Consider the following 10,970-nt stretch of genomic DNA (forward strand, 5'->3'; position numbering starts at 1 on the left):
AAACATAAGTCATGCGCCGAGTTTGAATACGAAATCAAACTCGCAGGCTTTAACAATTTACTAGCAGAACTGTGCTTCGCTACGGAGGAAACAATAGTTAATATCTTTTAGATTTTCAAATTTGAAAGCCTTTCCGTAAAAATCACAGCGAACTTGGTCAATTAGATTTTTCAAAGCATCAATCAATTTCATAATGGAGTTTGATGTTAATATGGGCCAGCGCGCTTCGCCGCGCCGTCTGCCAGGCGTTCTTGCATGGCCTTGGCCAGTACGTGTTCACATTCATAATAAGACAGGATAGACAGATTTTAATTCCTTTTGCTAGCCTAGCTGGCCGCATGCCGAAATTGCCCCATAGCTTAAAAATCAATTCATTAAAAGCAACTACAAATTCCTTACTGTTTCATCTCAAGGCTGGTACTGCCAAAAGCAAAGCCTTGTTTGCGCCAAAAGCAAAACCTTGTTTGATCACAAGATGTACTGCAGAAACCACTGCATAGCCCTGAAGCATCAAAAGTCACACACCATGCTCTACAATATCAATTGGATATGCGCCTTCTGGAGCCGCCCTGACAGCATCGATGATGTCATCGTCGTAGCTAGGCCAACCATGGAGAACACGTTTTATGTTAGCACGGTCACACGTTGGATCTAGACACTCCGAAACACCGTCCCCTTTCCATGATAAGCTCAACTGGCTGAACAGATCCTACCAATCTGCATCCCACCAACCAACTATATTAAAGTTTACCCATTAGGACTCCACAAATTGCAACTGATGCTCCCTGTATAGTTTCTTACTAATTTGTACAGGCTCTTAGGAATAGCTATGTTTACACAGACTTGAGATCCATTGCTAGTGGAGAGCTCAAGCACCACTATAGCAGGCAAGGATGAACCAAATGGTGCACATTAACTGAAAGCCCACAACCTCGAATACCTAAGGCTAAGGCACCTAAAAAACCAATAAGAAAAACAACCAACCTTAAAAAATCCTGTTTTTACAGGTGCATCCCATAACCAAGAGAACCACAGGCTCTCTAGAACCCGCATCAACCATATGCTCAATGTGAATAGCTTCAGCATTTCTGCCCCAGAAGGCCACCATCGCCGTCTGCCTGGAACGGGTGAAAATAAAAGATCAAGGACACAAACTTAACGTCTCACTGACACAGTAGAAGCAAAGAGGCCAAACCTTGTAACTGTGAGATGAAAAATATGCCTAGAAGTGGGCGACCTTTCACATTGACGGTAACAACCAGAGATATGTCAGCCACTATGCCAATCACATCTCCACTCACAAAAAAGCCGAGACCAACATAGTGAGTAACACACCATAAAACTGACGGACCTGACAACGAATGGAGGTGATACAAATGACCACTACACCCATGAGTAAACCACCTGCGAGATAGGTCCTATCACTGACGTTAGCAAGTATGCTCTGGAACGACTCTTAGGAAAATTGTTGATCTCAATTATGTCTGTCCATTTGGTGATCCAGATGTCAAAGGCGTGGTCCACAACATGAAAGGCATCCTTTGCTTCTTAATTTCCATGTAATGCAAATGGTAAGCGTGTCCCGTAAGAAGCATTCCCCTAAACCTCTTTGTATGAACTTTTGATATGGAGCCCTGCATAGCACATCCCTACAGCCAGATACCGAAAAAACCGTAAGCCGTATCCAAGAAAGAACAGAGACACAAATAAAAGAAGACATCTGCAATGAACAAATTCTGAACCCTACTTTACGGCATCCACCAACCACCTTCTTGTCAACCATCTACAATTATCAAATTCTGAACTGGAAACAAACCATCTAATTGTTCTTCCTCACATCCAGATATTTTCAGAACCGTAACCCTCACACGGACCTGCCAAGACTGCGTGTTCGAGTTGACATCACAAAACAGAGAAATCTGCACACAAAATATGCATAAACATCAATAGCGAACCAACCAGCACTCTTGGCCTGAACAAAGCAACATGAGAAGCAATGGCAGAAAATTCAGGTACAAAAAAGCAACAACGCATTAGTAAGCACACCCCTAACAGCCGAAACACATCCAAGAACCTGGCATTGGGACAATGCTCGCAAACAAACAGATAGAGACTAAAAGAATGGAAACAAAGTGTGGTGGTGTACGATCCATTAGATCGTCACGTTACAAATGATGTTAGGCGAGTTAAGCCTGCTAGGTCCTATCCCCTAAGAAATATGAAATCAGAAGATAAGTGTATGCTTAGGAACGATTATGTTAGCAGACTTTCTACTCACGCCGTTTCAGTAACATTTATATTGCATAACAATCCAGTTGATTGTGTGGTAGCCAATGGGAAATATCAGAGGAAAAATACCCTGAAATCATGGCTCGGTGCTTAAGAACTGAACGCTTTCTTCGTGTTGGTGCTTCCTTCCCCAAGAGCGCCTCCGCTGTTGGGATGCTCTAGTACAACAGTAAATGTAACTCAACTACTTTTCTTCTTGTCAACACCCGGATTTTTAAGTCCGAATGCCTATTATGTCATACATCGCAATCCCAGGAATATTGTTGTTGCGAGGCATAATAGTTAAGTATCACAGTCATTATTCATTACAAACCATAAGTCGTACAAATTTGGAATCACATGATCCATATTACACGAATAGTTGATCTATTGATCAACGAACAAACACAAGTTCATAGTTCAACATAGCGGAAGCGTAAGATACAAGGATTCTCTAGTCCACAGGCCAACGCTTGACGTCGGAAGGCGCTTAGTGGTCGTAAGCGTCCTGCTGATCATCTCCTTGGTCATCTTCATACTCTGGCCATTTGAATAGCCAGGGACAAAGCCGTGAGTACGTTGAGTACTCGCAAAGTAATACTAAGGTAAGTGCTAGACATTCTAGTGGGGTTTGCTAAGCTCTAGTTTATTTGCATAAAGCTAGTTTTAGTTCACAAAGTTTTTGAGAAAAGCTTACTCAAGTGCTAACTAACTCAAGGGGGAACATTAGTGTCATTCCCACCATTCAAGTGGTGATTTCAATTCAATCCACCACAAGTCATTTCATCATCACCTTTCAACATCATTTTTCAAAGATATGACATCGGAATCTGTATGGCCTTTCCAACCGTCCGTAACCGTGGACGCGGCTATTCGAATAGGTTTACACTCTGCAGAGGTTGCACACTTGTGCCACAACATTTGATTTCATCCGTCGGGATTTCCCCGAATAATCGTAACACAGTACGCGGATCATCAACCATAACCTTTCACTTACAAATCCTAGTATGAGCACCTCTCCCCATGAGCTTGGCCTCCCAGTGAAGACAGACAGTCAGCCTGGGAACTGCACAGGGCTTGGGCCGGACATTCACCTCATTTCGCATCATATCGTATCGTTTCTTTTGTGGTAGAGGCAGCTTTCGGCATAACCCCGATGACGCTTGTTTAGAGGGAACCCATACTAAGACGCATAAACTTCCAGTTAAGCCCTACCCATAATCAGGTATTGTGGGGGTACTTAATAATTGGAAAGGTATCGCATTCAAACCAACATCATGTTTTATCAAAAATCACCATCTTCTCTTGGTCATATTCACCTTCAAAAATCATTCAATGGAATGCATCTTCATCCCAAGGTTTCCAAATCCTTTCAAAATCACCAGATTCCCATCTAGAGTAGTCAAGTTTAGTTTATTAGCACTAGCTCTAATTCATGAGGGGTGCTATCTTGCTTTGCTTGGAAGAGACTAACTCACTACTCTAACAACCAACTTGTATTTTGACCAAAGTTAACTATAAAAGTAACTCATTTAGAAAACAAGTAAAAACTTGTAAAGTAAAAACTTGGGATGGGTTCACATAAGAAAAGATAAGAAACATGGTGCCTTGCCCCAAGGGGCTTTGCACTTAGCAAGAATATTAGCTTGCCTTGGTAGTTCTCAAACTGTTCCTCCTCCTCCTCCTGGTAGCAACCTTCTTCTTCGGCGTATTCTCCGGTGCTACCGTCTAAATTTGAATACGAGTATAATTACTCACTAATTCAATGGCTATTCCATGCATCACAAATAAACACCCAAACTACTCTATGCACACCAAATAAATAAACTAGGGTGCATGGGTTGTGGGATTTAAATAGAATTTGTATTCCATATGTAAATGATAGTTTCCATAGGGTTCTTGAGAAATAATTTCCTCTCATTGAAATCTTCTTAAGATTTAATTTCTCCAACAATCATGGATGAACTCATATTGACCTAAGTCCAATGTTCATCATCATCATTTGGGGAAAATGATTTAAATGAGGTAGACCACCTCATACCATTTAAATAGCACTACCTTTGATTTAAATCTCAAGTAATTCATATAAGAGAGTTTGGAACCAGGGGTCCAAACATCCCATGAATCCATGTGAGACAAGTTTAAATGAAGTGTAAGACTTCACACAATTTAACTTTAATAGTTTTGGATAATATCAACTAGTTAAACTAGTCAAAATATCCATTCATTAAACCATGGCATGATCATGCAAAGTGACCACACCATTTTATTGCATAAACAATTAGTGTAAGTCAAATGTGAGCTATTAGAGTTGGAATTAACTTAATATCTATTTTGGTTGATTTTTAAGAATTATTTGAATAGGGAAAAGTCCCTGTTTTGTTATTTTTGTCAAATTAATTCTACAAAGAAATTGACCATGAGGCCAGTGGCATGTTGTAGAGAAATTTCAGTGGCTTTCCAACAATATAAAATTCCCTAAATTTGGTTTAGCCAATTTGAAATGGTTGAATTTCAAAGTTTGGGCAGTATTGAAAAGGTTTGGAAATGTTTAAATCAAATTTGAATTAAACAGGCCGGCGGGAAACCAACGTGGGCCGAAACGGTTTAAAAACAGCCCAAGCCAGCCCACCACGCGTCTGTGCCCACGTGGGCTGCCTGACAGGGGGTCCCGCATGTCAGCGGCTTTTAAACACCGAAGCGGTACGAGCGACGTGGCGAGTTGGATTAGAAGGCAATCCAACGGCGCACGGTCGTCGTCTTCTCCGACGAGAAGCAGAGGGTCTGGCGGCGAGCCTAGGGGGTCGGAGCGCTCACCGTGGCTCCAGCTAGGGTGGGCAGTGTGCTCGGGGACGATGTCGACGACGGCGAAGCTCCTGGTACCGTCGGCTCGTCCTGGGGCGGCTCCAATCGACGGCGAGCTTCGGCGGCGATCACGGGCAGTGAGGCTTCGATTGGGTGGCGTCAGTGGGCAATGTCGAGGGTGGAGTGGCTCTGGTGGTCGAGTGAGGGGAGGGGAAGGCGATGGTGTGCTTGGATTGACGCAGGGAGGTCTCCTTTTATAGGGACGCGAGGGTGCTGCGGGGCCGTGAAGAAGTCGACCATGGCGCGGCTTCTCCGGCGAGCGGTCGAGCTAGGCGAGGTGGTGGCAGTGTTCTACGGCTCCTGGCGATGCTATTGGCGGCGACAGCGGGGTCGGGCGGTGGCTAGGTTGGTCGCATTGCTTCCATGTCCGTCGCGTCCGCGGCGGACCAGGGTTGGCTTCTCCGGCGACGGCGGGTACGGGTCGTGGCCGAGGGCATGTCTGGTGGCTGCATACGTGTGCGGCGGTGCTCAACTCTTGGCGAGGTGGTCCAGGGCGTGCTCGAGGTGGCCAGGCAGCGCGTGTCCAGGGCGCGTCTGCGGCGCTCGCTCGCGACGTCCTCGGCATGGCGTGGCCACCACTGGGCGCGTGTGTTCCGGCGGCTGTCGAGCTCCTCCTCGACCAGGGCTTGCTCTAGCATGTCCAGTAGGGTGCGGTGGCGTTGTTTGGCAGGGTGGCCAGGGTTGGGGAGCAAGGGGAGAGGAGGTGGTGCGGCATGGCCGGCATGTGGCCGGCATGGCCATGCCATGCTTGCAATGCCTCTCCTCCTAGGGTTTTTATGTTGGTGTGAGTGAGAGAGGGAACCAGGGGACCATTTGGTGCAAGTTGGGGTAGGTTAGTTAGGGTAGAATCACTATTTGCAATAGTGTGCAAATAGTGCCATATTTTGGAAATTGCAAAATATCAAAATTTGGAAAAGTTCAAAAGGTGAATGTTTGTGATATGTGAGTGTTGGTATAAGTTGTAATTGACCAGAGATGAATTGAGGTGGTGGTGGAAAAGTTAGATTTCAAAAATTTGCCAAAATGGCTAAGTGGAGATTGTTGCACTTGTTATAATGTTGCAACTTTGGATGAGCCTAGCTAATGATCAAAGATGAATTTGGCAGGGTGATCTTCATCAAAGTTGTTCACCTTGATGTTGACTTTGAAGTGGTGCAAAGAATTAGCAAGAATTGGTTTGGAGAATTTGAATTGCAGGGGCTCAAAGTGGTGATCAGACTATACTTGGCAGATTTGGCCATTATCTCATGTGAGTGGGAATTGTGTTTGAAATTCATTTGAATTGTGAACCCTTGATTCCAAAAGTTGTAATAAGTGTTTAATAACATTATTCAACTAATGGTGAAGACCAAATAGGTCTAGGGTCAAAATTTATAAAAATGCCATAGGGCATATGTGAGGGTTTTTAGGGTTTTTCAAATATGGGAATTTCTCCCTTTTTGATTTATTTGGTTGGTGATCTTCATATGATCACTCTAGGGTTTTAGAGCATATCAAAGACAAGTAATAACAATCATCATGGCATATCACTCAAATGCACAAGTCCTATGCATGGTACTATATGCAAAAGAAAAGTTTTTGTTGGTTTGAAATTTTGCTTTCTGGAATCCTCTAACTTTCTTTTCATTGAAATTTGGGGTGTTACACTTCTCTATGAATGTCAACTTATTTATTATCCCTCCAAATGCTAACACTTGATCCAACAACTACCAAAACAGAGAAACTCATGTATCATGCAAGAAACACAAAAAATAGTTTATCTCATCAACCAAAGAATATTTGGATTTGCAAATGAAAGGCCATATGCTTAACCAATAGAATCATGAGCCTCCCAGCATGCTATATTTGGAACAATATCTTTACGAATTCATTGTATCGCCCAAAATCTTGGCTGAGCATTACTCTAAATAAAATCCAAATATTGAATATTTGAGTAAGTTTCAATAAGATTTAACACTAAACTTTTGAACATTTTAAATTTCTAGCCTACATATATCTTAACTTCCACAAATCTCAAATACCAATGATAATATTTTATATACGGTTCGTTAGTCTTTAGAATTTATTTTACACAAAATTCTTATAAGATTCAGCTTTACAAATCAAGCATTGCACCTCAGTTCAGACCATGCACCATGAATTCACGAACCAAAGAACAGGTTAAGGTAACATCAACCACATACGGTAACTCAGATAAAATACTGCAATTATTGAGTTTTGCCAAGAACTACCTGTGCGAGTCGACTTCTACCATGGCACAACCAGATCAGCATGTAAGCTCCTTGCCGAGACCTCCCAGTGGCAGCCCCCTCTTCTGAAACTATACAAAGCTAGAACACAAACACATGCCACCAAGACTTCCCTTTGGCAGCACCCTCTTTGAAAACTCAACAACAAAAATAAGCGATGTAAATAAAAATTAGGCACTACTAATAAGCGATGTAGATAAAATAGACCGTAACAATCTAATTTGCAAAAACAAATGGTGCTCCACAAAAATTGGGAAAGGGCAAAAGCAATATCTTATGATAGTGTAAATAAATAGTGAAATATACATGTGCTATAAGTATAAATTTAGAAAACAAGGAGGATAAAATTCATGGAGAGTTCCATAGCAGCAGTTGTCATTCTGAAGCCCTCTTACTAAAAGTGCCAAAAAATGTATATCATGAAGCAACAACTCTTGGGACTGATTTTTTGAATAGCTTCAAATATGTGACCCGGAACAGTTACTTCTAGATACCCACATGTCATATCATAGATAAATTCACAGTTCCAAAATGTCAAAGATGAATAGCTTAAAGCATCAGTATCATTCTTGTCAAAATAAATTTTGCGAAAAAATAGTTTTAGATTGGTGGTTCACAGTTATAATGAAGAACAACAAACTCACTCTGATTCTGAATTAAGAAACAATCTAATAACAAATTAGAAGTATTTACTTCTCTAAGCCAGCAGATTGGAAACTAAATGGGATGTATTTGGAATCTTTTAAGCTCATACTGCCGTTTCAATCTCAAAAAAAATCATCATAGAGCAGAATCTGCAGAACCCCATCAAAGAGCGTCATGAAAAAGGAGCAGGAGAACAATTACCTTCCCAAATACGTGGAGAAGGTAAGAAAATAGAAGAAGGGCAACCCATCAAATGAACCGTCTGAACTCGGAGGCTACACGAACGGACACGGAACAGGGCATGAAGGAACGAACATGTATAGTGGTCGGCCGCCAGTGGCAGGATCAGAGGTATTTACTTGCGGTGGCACGCGAGGCACCGCCGCAGACGGCGACATCGATCTGGGTGGACGCGTGGTCGGGGATAAAGGGCTCGGAAAAGGGGGTTCACGGACTCACCGGACGCAGCTGCAGTCAAAATTGGCAGCCAGGACAACTGTCATGAGCAAAGAGCAAACTGGTCTGCATATGTAGCGATGACGGAAGGACGACAGCGGTGATACCTGGTAAAATAATTTCCATGGAGAGGTCAGGAACGCCACCACACTGACCACCACCGGATAACCTAAGCTCTGCCGCCCCGAGCAAAACAGCCAGAAATGAAGAGTGGGCCGGCACTCATTGGAGTAGAGGCTGGCTTTCTCCTCATCATCGTACACCACGGCGACGCCGAACCTCGCCGAGCTGCGCCTCCCGCACCTTCTGATTAGAGCTGCATCCCCGCGTATGAACAGCACGAACGTCATCCCGGGGTCCAAGCCAGCGTTGTTGGTATGACAACTGCAAGTATGCAAACTCACTGTTTACCATGCATTATAGTCATGGAGTAAATTCAGAGTAGCAAAACAGAACATCATGAATACTTACGATGACTCATGTGAACAAAGCAACTTGTATGTTATTTCTTAGAAGTTCCAACCGTATCCTAGCTTAGAAGTAAGAATTTTCTGTTTTGCAAAAAAGTTCAGAGCAGCTAGCATGTTGTGTCAATTTGCACAGCAGAAGTAAAGCAGCAGCCATCTCAATGAAGCCCAACATTGTTGCCACAGTCCGGGATATACCACTCGCGCAACGGCGCGAGCCACTTCTTGGCTCAGTAAAGCCACACCGCTGCCGCCACTTATGTCTTTCTGAGCAGAGCCATGGAGCAGTACTCAATTTTGTAAATCAAGAAAACAGTTCAAGCACCCAAGTGGCAAAAAATTGGTGGATTGCAAAAAAAATCAGTACCATAGAAGGCACCTAAGTTCAGGCACTGCTAGTTTATTCACAACAACACTAAATACCAAGGATTACTTGGGGTAAATTTCCAGCAACAATTGTTTCACAGCTTAGTGGCTTTGTCTACTCTATCCTAACCCTTGTGTGCATACATAGCTTTGATCAAATCATGAGTTGTTCAATGTCACGTTGTCTACAAAATCTGAAGACTGTGGCTAACATTGGCATACAAATCTGAAGATTACAAAATCCTCATAATCTTAAGGTGAGGACGTAAAGAATTGCCATAATAGGATAACTGAAGGATTGAGAAAATATGGTCACCTCCCCATTCTTCTCCACTGTCTCCGCACGCCAGCCATGTCCAACCTGCATCACTTCCTTCCCCCATCTGCCATCTTTTCTGACCTCCACCGCTGCCTGCCCCCACCTTCGTTCGTGAGCCCCATCTCCCATCTCTTCTAACCTTGTTGCTTCAATTCGAAGCCCCGCGGGTGGACTGACACCGGATATCACCATCAGGGCATCAGGGCCAGACCAAGATGATTCAACCTGAAAATAGAGCCAATCAAGATGAGGGGAAATTTGGGAGACGGAATCCGGATCGGAAAAGTAAAACAAAGCAAGATGAGATCCAACTCCAGGCTATCACCGCACTTCTTGCTGCCGCCGGCATCCTCTCCTCCCGTCACTGTCAGCCGGGGCACTTCTTACCCATCTCGTCTCCTCTTCTTGGTCCCGTCGTCGGATGCCAGGGAAGGTATGCGTGGAAAAACCAGCAGAGGCACCATCAGCGGCCACACTTGAGGCTGCGCTTGCCTCGCCACCGAATGGCGAGGTCGACGCGGTCACGCGGGGAACCAGGAGGTGGTCGTCGGTGTCGATGTAGTAGAGCAGGAGCTCGGGAGATCGTAGAGGAGGCGCAGGCGATAGGGGAGTGCAGCCCAAGGCGCGGCGGCGCCGGCGACTGAGACCGAAGCGGGAGCTAGGGTTTCGCGCGGTTGCACGTGCGTACGCGGGCATGCGTCCTGGTGCAGGGGAACCGGAGGAGGAGACCGAGGCGGAGCCTCTCCGGCAAGCAGCGGAGGCGGATATGGCCGGCGATGGCCGGAATCGAGGGGGCGGCGAGCGCATCGGACCGAGCTGGTCTCGTGTGCCTGTTTTTTACGTGTCTCGTGTGCCTGTTGAGAGAGAGGGTATTGAGAAGGGCGTGATGCGTGCGTGGGGCCCATCAGCAGTCCGAGCAGGGCGGCAAACGCCTCACAAGCCAGGGATTGCAACAAGATTACATGTTGTAAATAATGACTGTCAATAATACAAGATTGAACATAATGTTCTAAAATGGACAGAAAATAAGCTCAGTTTAATCTTTATCACTGGCATTCTTAATGCAAGCTTTGCTGTTGGCCAAAATAATCCACAACAAGAAGATCAGAGCTACAAAGGAAAGACAGCGTCTATGAATCACTAACGATTATTGGAATATTGGATTTAAAAAAAGAAATACAAAACCATTGTGATATCTAAAAATGGAAAAAAGATAAGGGGATTTATTTCTTCAATTCATATATATTTAGGTTTGACATCTCTTTATAATTATGCTCATGATCCCTCCACAACTATAGAAAACAAAATGTTGTTGCACTTGTTATTGTGCAATAA

General features: G+C 44.1%; 1 protein-coding gene across 5 annotated transcripts; it reads right to left on the reverse strand.

Annotated features, from left to right (window-relative positions):
• Positions 1-275: 275 nt before the first annotated feature.
• LOC127307095 (uncharacterized) lies at positions 276-10,477 on the reverse strand. Of its 5 annotated transcripts, none has more exons than XR_007855150.1 (8): positions 9,966-10,477; positions 9,633-9,860; positions 8,591-8,867; positions 7,365-8,495; positions 1,817-1,919; positions 1,196-1,649; positions 985-1,118; positions 276-717 (listed from the first exon to the last, which is right to left on the reverse strand). XR_007855150.1 is itself a non-coding variant. In XM_071822783.1 (7 exons), the coding sequence occupies exons 2-4, from the start codon at positions 9,668-9,670 to the stop codon at positions 8,475-8,477; spliced, it is 336 nt and encodes a 111-aa protein (XP_071678884.1). In that variant the 5' UTR covers positions 9,671-9,860; positions 9,966-10,477; the 3' UTR covers positions 276-717; positions 985-1,118; positions 1,196-1,649; positions 7,365-8,474. The 5 variants fall into 5 exon arrangements, 1 of the variants encoding a protein (XP_071678884.1); XR_007855147.1 differs by having other exon boundaries at positions 1,748-1,919; XR_007855149.1 differs by lacking the exon at positions 1,817-1,919 and having other exon boundaries at positions 9,961-10,477.
• Positions 10,478-10,970: the final 493 nt, after the last annotated feature.

This window comes from Lolium perenne, chromosome 6 (assembly GCF_019359855.2).
Source record: "Lolium perenne isolate Kyuss_39 chromosome 6, Kyuss_2.0, whole genome shotgun sequence".
Classification (NCBI taxonomy): domain Eukaryota; kingdom Viridiplantae; phylum Streptophyta; class Magnoliopsida; order Poales; family Poaceae; genus Lolium; species Lolium perenne.